The following is a 16561-nucleotide window of genomic DNA, read 5'->3' on the forward strand; positions in this document are numbered from 1 at the left end:
TTAGGAAAATTATTCGCCCATGAGGTAGTCAACTAAGTTTTTAATTTCATGAAAATCATTAACAATATACCACATTCTTAAATAATTTACAAATCTGATTATTAAATTTGTTATGATAATTTATTTTAAAACTAGCATGGCTCTAAGACCTTGTCAAAATACAAAACATTAAGAGTTTTTACAGGTTTGTAACTCAAATAGTTACGAGTATCTAGTAATCACCGAGTTTGTTGGGGTTGGCTAGCAGAGAGCTTAGTCAAATAAGTGTTGATTATAAATTGTCACATTCCAATTATGTAAAACCATACAAAGTTTCAATTAAACAAAATTATTCATTTTAATATACCATATATATAGAAGAAATGAATGCATTCATTTCTTTATCGAGTAAACTTGATATAAGTTCAATTTTGTGAATCACTATTGTGTTTAGTCCACTTTGTTTTCTTTTTTCATTTATTAATTTGCATTTCAATTTTTTTCTTCTATTCCATTCCACGTTAACTGTGTTAGCTGATCTACTTTGTATGTACTATATATCTGGATATGTACACTAGTATGGATTTATAAATATATGGAATGAAATTTATTTGAATTATGTGGGTCTCTACCACACTGGTAAAAATGAGTGTTGCTCTTACACCACGGCGTGGATTCAAATATTGTCGGCTACCTAATCTAACATATAACCTAACAAATGGGGTCGGCTTAGCCTCACAATGAGGTAGCAGTAATGTGGTTTCCCTCACTAACAAGTGGAGAGGAATACCATTAGATCGTAGATTTTCATATTTAAATTAACAATTTGAGTAAAAATGCATAAATTTAGAAATTTAATTAAAGTTGAAAGGTAAAAAAAACTGGACTAAATTCTACAACTGCTCGAATTTTTTAACCAGAATCAAAATACCTTTTTTATTTTCCCGTTGTGGTAACTGGTAAGTTCCTTTTCAACATTTTCAATATATTATAGGTTAGGTAAAAACAAGAACAACTTCCACAGAAAACAAACTTATTATTCAAGTGTGAAAGGAAAGCACTCAATGGCAGGGCTTACCAAAAGGAAGAAAATGTTGCACAACTAACCAATAATATAGCTATCACATGAAAATCTAGCTATCACATGAAATCTATCTATCACATGAAATATATCGATGTCCTAAAAAGTAAGAGAGTAAGAGACCGTTACGATGTAACATGATCACATCTGTCAACAATATCGACATATGGAGAAACGTCCTAAAAAGTAAGAGAGTAAGAGACCGTTACAATGTAATCTGTCAACAATATCGACATATGGAGAAACAAATATGGATTTCATCCGGATTCAAATTGTAGGGATCCAAGGGATCCTTATAGCTTAGTCATTCATCGTACGGTCAGAAATCATTTGATTTTTTTTATTTAAAATTAAGGGTAAATTACATAAAACTACCTCAACTATTGGGTCAGTCACAATTTCATACCTCGTCTTTAAAAAATTTCAATGTCATACCTTATATTCGAATTTGTTGCAATGTCATACATTCCGTCAGTTGTTTGTAAATTCCTCGGTTAAATGTTGACGTAACTTGAAATGAGACCCACTTTTATTAAAAAAAAAAAAAAAGCAGCAAAACCAAAAAAAAATCAAACCCACACCCAGATCCCCCCCACACCCCGTCGGAAACTTCCCCTTCGGGAAACTTCCCATCACCCTCCTACCTTTTCTCCACCGCGTCCCACCCAACCCTCTCTCCTCCAATCCTACACCCAGATCTGCACCCATGGATTCCCCCTCCCCCCCCCCCACCCCTGTGAAACTTCCCAGCACCCTCCTACCTTATCTCCACCGCGTCCCACCCAACCCTCTCTCCTCCTATCCTACACCCAAATCTTCAAGTCGGTCTGCACCCATGGATTTCTTCAAGTCGGCCTTCTCCGACGACCCCCTTCCCTCCAACGATCTGCACCTGGACGCCTAAAACGATGGCGTTGACCCTAACCCGGGAGGTGGCTTCGTTTGCAATCAAGGATCTTTTTGGTTCGCTCGAGGTCGGCACGTCAGTGGCTTAGGATAAGAGATTAAGTAGCAGTGGGGTGGTGAAGATGGAGGAAGAGAGGCGGCGGTGGGGTGGTGAAGGAAGGTTTTTTGGGGGAGGAGGCACGGGTCGATGGGGAAGATTTGTGGGTTTGGTTTTTTTTTTTTTAAATAAATTTAATTTAGTTAATATTTAATTAATTTTTTAATAAAAAGAGGGTCCCGCCTCAAGCCACATCAAATTTTAAGAGAGGAATTGACAGACAACTGATAGAAGGTATGACATTGCAACAAATTCGAAGATAAGGTAGACATTGAATTTTTTTAAAGACGGGGAATGAAACTATGACTGACCCAATAGTTGAGGTAGTTTTATGTAATTTACCCTAAAATTAAACACAAATAGTACCTGACAAAAACTGGCCGTACGATGTATGATGAATGGCTAGGATGTAAGGATCTCTAGGATCCTCACAAAGTGGATCCGGAGAGGATCCTCTTCCTGAAGAAACAATTTGATGAGTGATATCAAGGTAATTTGTCGAGTGCTATCAAAGCAATATGTCGAGATATATCTAAAAGGCATTACATCAAACACTCGGTAAATACTAAAATAACTCGTACCAAACATTCAAAAAGTTCTCAAAAGACCTACACATGTAATTTTTCCAAATTCTAAATGGTCCCAATGCCACCTAGATCCTAATATATATTCGCCCTTGAATATCAAGTTAAATTTCTTATCATATTACTTTGTATTTTAATCTGAAATGTAGTATGGTGGTGAATTAATAACACACAAGTTGCTCTTCCAAAAAACGTAATTATTATCATATAACCCTACCTATATCCTGGTGGAATATGATGGTGATTTGACCATGGTTCATTGGTTTCTCTCAGTGATGTCTGCCCTTTCCTCTCAAATAGTGGACTAAGATTTTCCATAATATTGTCGGTCCAAGGAAATTCATGATCGTGGATTAATCGTTGTATTATATAGTCAGCAAGGCTTATCTGCACCATACGAAATTGTTGGTGAATATTTGGTGGCAACAACTTTTTACCGTATGAACTTGGGTAAGTGGCCCCATCTTCAATGTCTCACCACATTATTGTTGGGAGATTCTTACGAGGGGCTTAGTTGATTCATAATTTATGTTCTTGTCTTTCGTTCTTTTTCGTTTGTTTCGAGTTTAACGAAGGATATGATGAATTTGGTAATGAATAAATTTTCTAAAAAGAAAAGGCAGACATGTGTATTTCATGTCAATTGATCTTACTATATTTCATGTTATTATTTCTCTTACTACCTATGCGAGGGAATTATGCAATGTAACAATAGGCGTATTAGTATGTTATTATTTCTTATTACGTGATTTGACGTTATAAATGTAACCAAAGCTTTTTGTTTCCGTGATATCTCTCCTATTACACGACTTTCATGTGACTAAGGGCTAGTTTGGTATTAATGTGCATTTTAAAAAAAATTGTTTTTGCTGTGATGTGAGAATAAACAGCTGTAAAATAAAGTTGTTAAGTGTTTGATAAATTTTTTTTTGTAAAAGTGCTTTTAATAAAAAAAAGCAATGTCTAAGTGTTTGGTAAACTTTTATATAAATTAATTTGAATATGTTAAATGACTAAAAAAGATATAGTATTTAATGTGATATAATAATTGTAAAAAACAATAATGTAAGGGTAAAAATTGTAATTTTGTTAAACATGTGGGGGTATACTTGTCATTTAAAAAGTTCATCAAATGAGCATTGATTACTAAGTTTTGAAAGAAAAAAACATTTTTTAAAAAACATGGTAGACTCTGCTTCTATTTTTCTATGATTTTCTACTTTCATTGACATTAGTTTTTTAATAAGTTGTTTTTTATTTTATTTTAAAAACACCACAATTCCAAACCAACCCTAATATGGGTGTTCTCACTTCTCATGACTGTATGTCATAATTCCTCATACTTGTGTTAGTTATATGCAACCCAATGCGTGTTTTAATACTCACAATTATTGTCTATGATATTTGAACTAAGATGTTTTTAATTAATAAGAGTAAAATATTTGTAGACCAACTAATCATCTAGCACTTAACTCTTCGTTTTAAACGGTAAGTTTCTAGTAATTATCTTCATTTCCAAGTTCCAATGGTGATTTTCTAGTAATTATCTTCATTTTTCTTTTTGAACCATCGATATTATCTACACTAAGGGGAGATGGTTGATTTAGCCTCACAATGAGCTAATAATAATGTGGTTCAGTAATTATCTTCATTTTAAACGGTGATTTTCTAGTAATCAAAGTTTAGGTTTTGGAGCATATCTTTATATATGAAATATATCACTTAGTACTACGGTCTAGTGATATTCATCTTAATTAGTAAGTGAGAGGTTTTAGATTCGACTTTTGCTAAAAGTGAATTTTGAACCACATTATTGCTAGCCTATTGTGAGACTAAACACATCCCCTCTTGTAGATAATATTTTTTATTCAAAGGGAAACAAATTTATATATTAAATCTGAACTCCAGAATATTCTTACCAAAATTTTATTATTGGAGGGGGAAAATAGAAGAAGGTATTTTCATTCGAACGAGTCCATTTATTGTACTGCATGAATAGGATGAGCATGAGCCAAAACTTTTGGGTGCTTCAGAGTCCTTTGTACTGCGAGATTTTAATCTTAATTATTGTACTATTACATAAAAATTTAATAAATAAAACATTCAAAGTACTAAGCAGTGGCGGATGTACATTGGATCAAGCTGGTTCCAAGATCATTCTGAATTCAAGAAATATACATATGAAGGTCATTTGAGGATTCTCCGAATGTTTGGTATGAATCCCTTGTATGCTCACTAAATACTTAATGTAATGTATGCTAAGGATATCTTGACATATTAAGTTTTCTCTTGACATCATTCGGCAAATTGCTTTCGACATATATTGAGTGTTGACATGTGCGTAACATAATTTGGATGATACAAAAAACTCGCTAAGTGTTTGACGAAATGCATCAATTAGGAAACTGATTTTTGTTTTCATGAGCTCTGTACTTTGCTTCTATCTAAAAACTTATACCATTAATATTAGAGTAAATTATAGCGATGATCTCTTAACTTTAACTCAATTGGAGCAATAATCCATCAACTAAAAATCCATTACTATTGATCCCTTAACTCATCAAAACGTGCATCTATGGTCTCTCAACTAAAAATCTATTACCATTAGTCTCTCAACTTTAATCCAATTGGAGAAATAGTCCCTCAACTTTAACCAAATTGGAGCAATGATACCTCAACTTTAGCCTAATTGTAGCAATGGTCATTCCCACATAACTCATTTTAACAAAATTATGACGAAGTTGACGAAAAAGACCATACCTACACATTTTGATAAGTTGAGGGACCCCAATTGTAGCAATGGTTATTCCAACATAACTTATTTTGACAAAATTCTAACGAAGTTGACGAAAATGACCATAGCTACATATTTTGATAAATTGAGGAACCAATAATAATGAATTTTTAATCGAGAAACTATTACTCTAATTTTATTAAAATTAAAAAATCATTACTATAATTTACTCTTAATATTAGAACCTCCTAGAATTCGAATCCTAAATTCAATATCACGTCTCAGAGCATGAGACACAAGATTATCGCCTTGCTGCTGTTTCACACGTGATACTTTGCAACATTATCCTTTGCTCCTCACTGTTAACGAAGATGATGAGGTCGGTGACTCGGTGCAAAGGAGCAACGATTACCTGGGGTCCAGCACCGCCTGAATTCCAACAAACCAACAGCTGCCACGTAAGAGCCAACAATCATGTGTGGGGCGGCGCCCTCGATAGCGACGTGCAATGCTAAGCTTCCAGAGAATACGTTAAAGGTGGGTGAAGGACTTTGGCCATGCACGGACCTCCGAACGAGATCAAATCTTTTACGTTCGAAATAGATGCGATATTTCTGTGACTCCAATTTATAAATCTAATATTTTAAAATTTTATTATTATAAACTTAATAAATGTCAAAAACTAATTGAGGCCGCAACAAAACAGAATCGATTTTAGATGCAGAAAATTTGATCGTTGTGCGAACAATGTTCTTTAAAAATATATGGGCCCAATTATGTTTGTTTAAATTATGAAGTGGGGTGGTAATGATTGTCGCACGAAGTTCATTAGAATGTCTATCTGCATCGTTTGATTGGTTGGATGTTGGGGGTGACTTGGTCTTTCAATTAAATTTGCAATTGAAAAAGTGAGGGACGATTTCCACATACTCCTTATCTCGATTGCAGACCCTGTTTATTTACAACATTTGAATTGAATACTTGAAAGAGAATAAAAAAAATAGAGAAGGTGTAAAAGAAGAAAAGACGTGAGAGACGTGTGTGACAATCATTTCTCACGAAAAGAATGCTCGTTAAGGCAGGTGAAACTTAATTATACCTAGGGATGCAATTGTGGAGGTATTTTAGATCAATTATACAGTACCATGTATTATAATTTTTACTAAATGACAGTGCATTATTGACTTATAATATTAGCATTATGGCATACCAAGTATAGGTAAAGTTCGTCTCAACAAAGACGTGCATGGAGAGTGACACCAAAATGTAAGATTTCTAAAGAGTTTTCTAATTCATATAATATAGAGGGGAAGATGAGAAATTTCAAAATATTATAAGCTTTAAAATCTCCACATGAGCCTTTCCAAAAGTACAGTTGTATTAAGGCCTTCCTTGGTAGGCTCGAAAAAGTGAGTATGATGCTAATATATTAAGTTAACATAGGAATCACACTCTTATAGTTGGCCAGAAAATTTGAGCGTGATACCTTATAAACTACTAGGTTCTAAAGTATGACTCTCACAGTTATCGAACTCACACTAATGCATGTTATAGGTATCAAACTCAGGCTGCTTGATTCCTCTATATGAGTATCACACTCATTCAAACTACTGCGGAATACCTAAACTGCTGGGTTCTTCAAATGATTGGCCTGAAATTGTCTTAACAATTGAAGAGACTGATGATAAAGATTGAGATCCATGCCGTCGACATTCCTACCCACACGTGCCTGCAATACTGCCTGAGAAAAAAGAAGAACAAGAACACTTGAGCTTTATTGCTTTCACATTCATATGTTGTGACTCGTAAAAAAGACCGGCACCAAAAATCATCAAGTGAATGTAATTGTAATTTACCACTTACCTCATTGTCCGGTTGAATAAGCAGCTCGCCGATGAACTGGTAGACAGATCCAACTCGAAAACTAAGCTCCCGAAGGTGCTGAGTGTTGATTTTTAATCTCTCACTTCCATCGACAATTGTGGCAATGGCTGTCTCTACAGAATAATCTTGTAACCTATGAATATTCATAAGCTTCTTAATGATATTGAAGAATAAATATAAGAAATGCACTTGGTTCACATTGTCTACTTCATGCACATCATGCTACCAATGTACTATATGCATCCTCCTCAATGCACCAACCGGAGATGCCACATTCGCCTCAAGAATATCTTCTCGGACAGTTCTGCATCCTTTCCGACACTACCATCTTGACGATCATCTAACTAAATCTAAATCAAACCACAATTGTTCCGAGCAATGTTGTCACAGCACCGAAAATGCCGAAACTATCATATCTACATAGTCCGTATGATATACTCCACCTCTAGTTTATCTTTCTTTTCTTCCCCTCATCTCCATCTATCTTGTCACCATTGTGATGCAAAGGCTGTCCCCAAGGACAAGAACTCCCTGTAGCGGGGTGCAGATCCGCGTGTTCATCTAGCTTACATCACGTGACATAGTACATTGAGAGCTATAGTAACATGGGAATGTAGATCCCGCGATAGGCAAGTTTTCCTCGTCCGCAAGACCAACAGAACCCGCGTTAGCTATAAACTACGTGTACCCTATTAAGCCACTATAAATAGAGTTATGAGATCAAACTCAAAGAATTGAATCTGTAAGTTTCAAACCTTCCAAGTTTAAAACTCAGGGATTTAATTCGTTACTGATAATTCGAAAGCAAATAAAAGAGGAACACAATCAATATTTACACGATGCAATTGAAAAGGACCACTAAAAATTGGAAGGGCAGAAGTCTTACCTTCCGGTTACTCGTAGTGAAGCTCCTTGCTTGAAGTACGAGGAAGATGGGTGCAGGTCTTGCAGTGTAACCAATGCCCCAGATTTTATTTCAGATGATGCCATGAACTAAACTCGCTAGCTTCAAAAAAAGCATCCAAATCTCACCTGAAATATGACGACTGCATGCAATTAATTACTAAAAAGTACCAAAATGCAACCATTTGAAATTTTGAACTATAACTTGGAACTTTTTACAGTTTTAACAACCTATCAAAAGAAGCAAAAATATGAAAAATAAGAAAAGATGGGGTTAACACTAATTTTAATCTTTTACATCACACTTAACAAAGAACAGAAAGCATATATTTACACTTCAAAATATTCCCAGAAGTCAGAAAGCATATATTCAGAAAGAAAAAATAAATTCATGACGGCAAGAACAATTTAGCAGAAAACCCATCTCAAAAATTGCAATTCAAACCAAATGCAGATAAAAGATCGCATCTTTCTCCTTCAATCCATTCACCCAATTCAAATCAGCACAAAATCAAGTTACAGAATGATACATATTAACAAATCAACCATACCCAGATACCCAAATTCAAACAAAATGTAGTAAAAAAGATCCAAACTTTAAGAAAAGAAACCGATACGAAAGTCACAGACCTTAAAGTTCTTTGGTTTTTCAAGGGCGGGAGCTTTCTGTACGAGGAGGTGAAGGAATGTAGCAAATTTGTATCTTTCCTCAAACACCATTCGAATACTGGTAGTAGCTGCTCTGTACAAAACAGCAGTAGGCCTACCGCGTACCGCCTACCTCGTTTTTTTGTGTTTTTGTTTTGGGCTTTTATGAAATCGAATCGTCGGTTTCAATAGGTTTTGCCCAAATCAGTCCGAACTTATTTGGACTTAAACTCATTCTTTTTTATTTATTATTTAATTTTTTTTATTACCAAAAACTCATTCTTTTTCCTTTTTCCAAAAAAAAATAAAAAAATAAAATTATCGTCCGCCCCCTCACAAACTCCCACCCCAACTCCCATGATGGCGGCAGCGGTAGTGGAGAACCATCGGCGCCGTCACTATCGAGCTGGGAGAAGAAATTTGAAAGTGTTATTTTCGACATGCTTGAGCTTAAACCTTAGCATTCCCAAGCCCAATCCACTAGGGATGTTAGCCCTTCTCACATGTCAAAATGAATGCAACCTAAATCAGATGAGAATTTTTTTTTTTTTGTGACAGAAAGACTGATGGTACACTACGTACTATTATATAAATAGTGAAATTTTTTATTTTTTAAGTTATTAACTTTTTAACACACATATCTCATCATTTGTATAATAACACGTAGTGTATCACCCCGTGTACCGGTCACACTGAAAAATATCTTCAACCAGAAAGATCAACTTGTGTACTGTTCACACTGAAAAATATCTCCAACCAGAAAGATCAACTTGTGTATTTGACTTAAGGACGCTTGCGGCGCATAAATGCACTAATCCGCGATAAGCAAGTTTTACCGAACAGAATAGATTTTTGATGACCGCTTGCCCCTTAAACAAAGCTTTTAGGTTTGAGGGCTTGAAGAAAGTGTGTATGAGAATAAACCAGGAGTTTAAGAGAAGTTATAAAAATATACATAATTAGGAGGTGGGTTTTTTTTTTTTTTTTTACATTTTTTTTATTAGTACATCGATATTTTTACACTAAGAGGAGGAGGAGTTCAGCTAAGCCATTCAATGTGCAACCTAATTTGGTATCGAATTCGCCATCCACGAGATTTGAACCTAAGGCCTCTCACTTTCAAATGAAGAGGAATACCATCAGACCGTACTATTAAGTGGAACAATATAAGACAGATCATAAAAATAATTTTTTTCTAATTTTTAATACAAACAATATTCTACATTGAAAAGAGAGAATTTGAACCGTAGTGGATCAAAGAAAAAAAAAACCCTAAATACATAGTTTCAAATCTCTATACTTTATGAAACTTAAGAGTTTTAGATCTCTACGACTTTATGAAACTAAAATGGTAGCTGATGGGTACGGCGGAAAGATACAAAATTGCTACATTGCAAATGAACAGAAGTGCTGTTTAGTTAGAACTTAGAAGTAAAAAAAAAAAAGAAAATTAGTACGTCAATTGAAACAAACAAGACAAAATAGTGAGGTGCCAATAGGAAAGAAAAGGAATTAATCCCCCGACTATCACAACCTCTGCCTACCAGACTAGTTTGAGAAATTGGACCCCCCACCACCAAACTGTTTTATTTATTAAGAATTGGACTTGGCTGCTGCTTATGCTCAATTATGACTGGACACGTGTCCAAATTTTAATTATTTAATCAAAATTTGGACACTTGTCCAACCATGATTGAGCATAAGTAGTAGCTGCTGATCTTTTCCGCAACGAAGCTCTATCCATTTATTAATGGGATGGAGTCCCATTGAAGGCATTTGGGTTCACTCGAGCCTGTGGATCAAAAATTCAGATGATTTAAGAAAAAAGAAGAAGAAGAGATAGCATTTCAATTTTTTGAGTTTTTGTGAAGTGCGTCAATGAGATAGTGTTATAGAGAGTATATGATTGAAATTGAGTGATCCGGATCTTTTCGATCCAGGAACTCCAACACAGAAATTCAGAACGGATGTCAATCCTCATTGAAGAGGGCCAAAGTAGGACGAGATGAGATCATATGTGTCTTATGCGGCAATGCCCATGACGATTGAGAGGAGCTCTTTCTCTTTATCTTCCTGTTGAGGTGGTTGAAGGTTGAAGAAGGAAGGAATGCACAATTAAAGCAGTTTGTGACTCGTCGTTATGTATAAACCAAGCAATACCAAGGCACCGTCACCTATAGGCGGACGGTTGTGACTGTCATTGATTGAGGAGCTTTCACATTAACGCACATGCACGCCCATGCCCATGCCCTAGCTAGTATGATATCGCCACTTACTATTAATTTTTCAGTATGATCGTGTTAAAACGACAAGATTGTAGTAATGATCATTTAACTTTAACTTAATTGAAGTAATAATCTCTTAACTAAAAATTCATTAACATTGGTCTCTCAACTCATCAAAACGTGCGGTCATGGTCATTCAACTAAAAATTCATTACCATTGACCTCTTAACTTTAATCCAACCGGAGAAATTGTCCCTCAACTTTAACCCAATTGGAGTAATGATCCATCAATATTAACCAATTATAGCAATAGTCCTTCAAACATAACTCATTTTGACAAAATTCTGACGAAGTTGACGAAAAAGACCATATATACACGTTTTGATGAGTTGATTGACTCTAATTGTAGCAACGGTTCTTCCAACATAACTTATTTTGACAAAATTCTAACGAAGTTGACGAACAGGACCATAGCTACACATTTTGATGAGTTGAGGGACCAATGATAATGAATTTTTAATTGATGGATCATTGCTCCAATTTGATTAAAATTGAGAGACCGTTACCACAATTTACTTTAATTTTAATAAGACTATCATATGATCGTCACACTGTTAAAATGACAACATAATTTTTAATAAGACTAATTATGCCAGTTCTTACACCAAGTAGGACTAAATTCAATATACCAAAAAAAAAAAAGAAAAAAAAAGAAAAAAAGATTGGTAAACTTCATTAAATCACACTCATCGAAATACAATAGCAATTTGCGATAATTTTTCATGTGGTGAACTAAATTCAATATACACAAAAAAATTAAAAAACAGCAAAAATGCTATACTTACGATCTATTTATATCATTTCTCTAATAAATATGAGATCCACATGTATTGGCGGAATGATACAATTAAATGGTAAGTGTAGTAGCGTTTCAAAAAACAGATGGTTATGTGTGACAATGTTGAGGAGTGCCAAATGTTAATATTGGGGGTCGGTTCTGGTAGTAGTGGTTCCTTGTATTAAATGCTCCTACCAAAATGCCACCAGAACCCATTAATTGCAGAACAAAAAATATAGCTGTATGGATCTTCTTCTTCTCCCCACAACCACCTCTCAGAATTCAAAGATTCAAACTCTCTCAATCAGAAATGGAAAACCACACCAAAATAAATTTAATTCCTTTCTTTTAAGCAGTTTGTGATACCAAAAGATTCATACTTTGAACGGGCTCGTTTTGCATGGGAATTCAAATTTCCATGCTTTGCAACCACCTGTCAGTCAAATTCACACATTTCTCATTTCTTCACTCACATCTTTGATTCCTCGTCTTCTTCCGTAAACACGACTATAAATCTCTTCTGGGTTGTGTGCAATATCGTGATTGAGCTGTTTTTTGAAGGACTGATCGGTTATAGTTCGAGCTAGCCGAGCGAGCTACCGAGAAATTAGTTAACGTGGCATACGACGAGAAGACAAGGAGCTCACCGGTGGCCGCAGCAGTGATGGAGATAGAAGCAGGCAAGCCCTCCGGGGTTGTGGCCGGAGGGCTGAGCCCTCTGAGTGAGACTCTGTGGAGGGAGAAGCCAGGTTTGGAGATTGTTGGGGATGTGTCTGCCAGGCTGACGTGGAAAGATCTGACGGTGATGGTGACTCTGAACAACGGCGAGACGCAGAAGGTTTTGGAGGGTTTGACTGGTTATGCTGAGCCTGGAACTTTTACGGCTCTCATGGGGCCTTCTGGTTCTGGAAAATCGACTTTGCTTGATGCTCTCTCCAGTCGGTTGGCCGCCAATGCTTTCCTTTCTGGGACTATACTTCTCAATGGCCGCAAACGGAAGCTCTCTTTTGGCACTGCTGTGAGTAGCAATCTCTGTCTCTCTTTAATTTTATATAGATATTGTCGGAAATGTATTCATAACATAACATGTCGATACGTGTTGTTGGTGATGATAAACAACGGACATCTGGGTGTGTTTATTAAGGAATTTGATCATTATCTTTTTCGTTTACTTGATTTTGAGCTGTTTGCTTTAGGTTTATTTGGGAGTGTTTATTGAGGAAGCACTTTTACTCATAAGCGTTTTTGCTAAAAGTTCTTTTGTTAATAACACCTTGAAATTTTTGTTAGAAATCCAAGTTCTTTCCGGAAAAAACACCTAGCCAGAAAGAGCTTCACTAAACCCTAAAGTGCTTCTATGACCCAAAAACACTTTAAAGTTTTTTCTTTTTGTCAAACGTAGTAAAAAAAATTCGTCTGCCCGAAAGTGTTTTTTGTTCTTTCTGAAGCAGTCCCAAATAGGCGCTAGTACTTTTATGTTTGATCAAGCGCCAGGCAAATTTCTAGATGTAACATATTGATGATGTTTTTTTGCATATGTGGTGTAAATTTAAACAGGCCTATGTAACCCAAGATGACAACTTGATTGGAACTTTAACGGTACGAGAAACAATTTCGTATTCGGCAAGACTGAGGCTGCCGGATAAGATGGCTTGGTCGGAAAAGAGGGCACTGATTGAGAGTACAATCATAGAGATGGGTCTGCAGGATTGCGCCGACACTGTTATCGGAAATTGGCATTTGCGTGGGATCAGTGGGGGAGAGAAGAGAAGAGTCAGCATTGCTCTTGAAATCTTGACGAGGCCTAGACTTCTCTTCCTTGATGAGCCAACAAGTGGACTTGATAGGTTTGTATGCCTTCATTTAACTGGTTTGAAGTGCTTTCATTATTATGTTATAGAGTTAAATCTTAATGATCATTTGGTTTTTTGTGGCAGTGCTTCGGCGTTTTTCGTGACTCAGACATTACGTGCCCTGGCACGAGACGGAAGGACTGTTATAGCCTCAATTCACCAGCCTAGTAGTGAAGTCTTTGAACTGTTTGATCAACTGTACTTGCTTTCTAGTGGCAAAACTGTCTATTTTGGTCAGGCGGCGGATGCATACGAGGCAAGAAGCCTCAGTCTTCGCATTATGAACATCTATTTGTTGATTTTATGTAAATATAACAGAGCTCTTACGGACACATTGGTCGGTTTTTTCAGTTCTTTGCACAATCCGGCTTTCCCTGCCCTGCTTTGAGGAACCCATCTGATCATTTTCTTAGATGCATAAACTCCGACTTCGACAAAGTAAAGGCCACACTCAAAGGGTCCATGAAACTCAGGGTATGTATGTATAGTACTTTCTCTTCTCTATCTCTATATTATGTTACTTTAAATGTTATTGTTAGCTTGTTTTTGCTGTTCTCTTTGTTCACACTTTGTAGCCATAGTTTCGGTCTTCTGATAAAATTCAAAACTTTTTTGTTTTGCTGTTATCAGTTTGAGGCAAGTGATGATCCGTTGGAGAAGATGACCACTGCTGAAGCTATAAGAGTTCTGATTAATTCCTATCGTTCTTCTCAATACTCGTACGCAGCTAGAGAAAAAGTTGAGGAGATATCAAAAGTTGTAAGTGTTTAGATACACCCTGATTTGTAACTAGTTGGTCATTAATTCGATTACTCTGACTGATGTTTCTTTTGCCATATGATGCAGAAAGGAACTGTGCTAGATTCTGGAGGAAGTCAGGCTAGTTTTTTTATGCAGGCCTTCCAATTGACCAAGCGTTCATTTATCAACATGTCAAGGGACTTTGGATACTACTGGCTCAGGCTTGTCATTTACATTGTCGTCACAGTTTGTATCGGAACCATCTATTTGAATGTGGGAACGGGTTACAGTTCGATTCTGGTATGTATTATTTGCAAAGCGGAACTATCTATCTGAAGTCCCAAGTTCATTCAGGCACTAATAGTTTCTCCTCTTTCATTATGTGACAGGCAAGGGGTTCATGTGCATCTTTCGTCTTCGGTTTTGTCACGTTCATGTCAATTGGCGGGTTTCCTTCTTTCATAGAGGATATGAAGGTTTGTTCCTTAGACCCTTCGCCAGTTCGCCCCATGCGAAAAGACCCTAAATATTTACTTATATTTTTAGTAGTCTAATTATTCACCACCAACCCAGGTTTTCCAAAGAGAGAGGCTGAATGGCCACTACGGCGTTACTGCATTTGTGATCAGCAACACATTCTCTGCAATGCCATTCCTGATACTTATTACCTTTCTTGCCGGTACTGTTTGTTACTTCATGGTCCGGCTCCACCCGGGCTTCGAGCATTATCTCTTCTTTGTGTTGTGCCTTTATGCAAGTGTCACCGTCGTTGAGAGCTTGATGATGGCGATAGCCAGCGTTGTCCCCAACTTCCTCATGGGCATTATCATAGGGGCTGGAATTCAGGTCTGTAACAATCGAAGTTTTTCAAAATCGGAACATATCATTTTTCGTATTCTTGGACAATGTTTGATGAATTGTATGGTTTTCTTCACATGTCAGGGTATCTTCATGCTAGTCTCCGGGTACTTCAGGCTTCCAAATGACATCCCAAAACTCGTCTGGCGTTATCCTATGTCATACATCAGCTTCCACTTCTGGGCCTTACAGGTAAAAACACAACATTTACTGGTAGACAATTACTTGCAGTGAATTGTGCTTCAAACAACTGATGTCTATGAACATGTTTCACCTTCAGGGACAATATCAGAACGACCTGAGCGGCTTATTGTTCGACAACGACACACCGGATCATCTTCCCAAGATACCCGGCGAGTACATCCTGGAAAATGTGTTCCAGATTAACACCGCGAGATCAAAATGGATAGACCTGAGTGTGATCTTGAGCATGATTGTTGTGTACCGGATCATCTTCTTTATCATGATCAAGTTCAGCGAGGACGTGACGCCGTGGATTCGAGGTTACATGGCTAGGAGGAGGATGCAACAGAAGAATGGAAACCAAAACACAACAGTTGCTCCTGATGGTCTCACCCAGTCACCTTCTTTGAGGAACTATGCAAGAAGGTAGACTCAGACCTCTCTGAGAAGAGTTCCACAAAATTATAAAGCACTTGAGGGACTTTGAATTTAAAGTTTGTAGTATGTTATGTAATTTATGAGCATTAGCATATGTTCTGATGCTTGGTTTCCGAAGAGTGCTGATAAATCTACCCCACCTATTTTTCTTCCCACCGCTTTTTAATAATTTTAATACTAATTTTATCTTATTGTAAAAGGATATCTAAGGACCAAAGCAATAAAAAAGAAAAAGAAAAATTCTCTTTCTTTGTTCACCATCTGTCTGCAAGTATCTCAATTTCTCCAAATAAACATCTTCTTCATTTTCTATTTTTTCTAGTTTTTTTTCTTTCTATTCCCTTAGTTTAATCATATATAGTAGTTGTTCAAAGCATTTTAATAATAAAGAAAAATTAATGAAAATGGCTTGAGAGTTTTAATGATAAGGACAAAATAAAGGGTAAAATGAATAGTACTAGGATTGACTTTTGGGAGTTTTAACGAAAAGCCCACGGTACGGTTCATTTTAACGAAAAACCACATTTTTACACTAAAAAGTCAAACCTGCTACTATTCACTTTACCTTTTATTTTGTCCTTATTATTAAAACTCAAAGTTTTCAAGCCC

General features: G+C 36.3%; 2 protein-coding genes across 3 annotated transcripts; one reads left to right on the plus strand and one right to left on the minus strand.

Annotated features, from left to right (window-relative positions):
- Positions 1–6695: 6695 nt before the first annotated feature.
- Positions 6696–9022, minus strand: LOC103450885 (CST complex subunit TEN1-like). Of its 2 annotated transcripts, none has more exons than XM_008390289.4 (4): positions 8799–9022; positions 8152–8297; positions 7245–7398; positions 6696–7122 (listed from the first exon to the last, which is right to left on the minus strand). In XM_008390289.4, the coding sequence occupies exons 2-4, from the start codon at positions 8253–8255 to the stop codon at positions 7003–7005; spliced, it is 378 nt and encodes a 125-aa protein (XP_008388511.1). In that variant the 5' UTR covers positions 8256–8297; positions 8799–9022; the 3' UTR covers positions 6696–7002. The 2 variants fall into 2 exon arrangements, with proteins under 2 accessions (XP_008388511.1, XP_008388512.1); XM_008390290.4 differs by having other exon boundaries at positions 8152–8311; positions 8799–8938.
- Positions 9023–12050: 3028 nt separating this feature from the next.
- On the plus strand, positions 12051–16209 carry LOC103450886 (ABC transporter G family member 11). Its single transcript, XM_008390291.4, has 10 exons — positions 12051–12897; positions 13437–13726; positions 13817–13988; positions 14084–14206; positions 14363–14491; positions 14579–14773; positions 14863–14949; positions 15047–15319; positions 15416–15523; positions 15612–16209. The coding sequence occupies exons 1-10, from the start codon at positions 12544–12546 to the stop codon at positions 15942–15944; spliced, it is 2064 nt and encodes a 687-aa protein (XP_008388513.1). The 5' UTR covers positions 12051–12543; the 3' UTR covers positions 15945–16209.
- The last annotated feature ends 352 nt before the right edge of the window (positions 16210–16561 follow it).

This window comes from Malus domestica, chromosome 12 (assembly GCF_042453785.1).
Source record: "Malus domestica chromosome 12, GDT2T_hap1".
Taxonomy (NCBI): Eukaryota; Viridiplantae; Streptophyta; class Magnoliopsida; order Rosales; family Rosaceae; genus Malus; species Malus domestica.

Excerpts from the sequence above, each read along its gene's own strand:
- LOC103450886 (XM_008390291.4), top strand. The coding sequence starts at position 12,544 with ATGGAGATAGAAGCAGGCAAGCCCTCCGGGGTTGTGGCCGGAGGGCTG. Across the intron at positions 12,898-13,436 it reads AGCTCTCTTTTGGCACTGCT|GCCTATGTAACCCAAGATGA; the intron begins GTGAGTAGCAAT and ends AAATTTAAACAG. Across the intron at positions 14,492-14,578 it reads TTGAGGAGATATCAAAAGTT|AAAGGAACTGTGCTAGATTC; the intron begins GTAAGTGTTTAG and ends CATATGATGCAG.
- LOC103450885 (XM_008390289.4), bottom strand. The coding sequence starts at position 8,255 with ATGGCATCATCTGAAATAAAATCTGGGGCATTGGTTACACTGCAAGAC. Across the intron at positions 7,399-8,151 it reads TCACTACGAGTAACCGGAAG|GTTACAAGATTATTCTGTAG; the intron begins GTAAGACTTCTG and ends GAATATTCATAG. Across the intron at positions 7,123-7,244 it reads TTATTCAACCGGACAATGAG|GCAGTATTGCAGGCACGTGT; the intron begins GTAAGTGGTAAA and ends CTTTTTTCTCAG.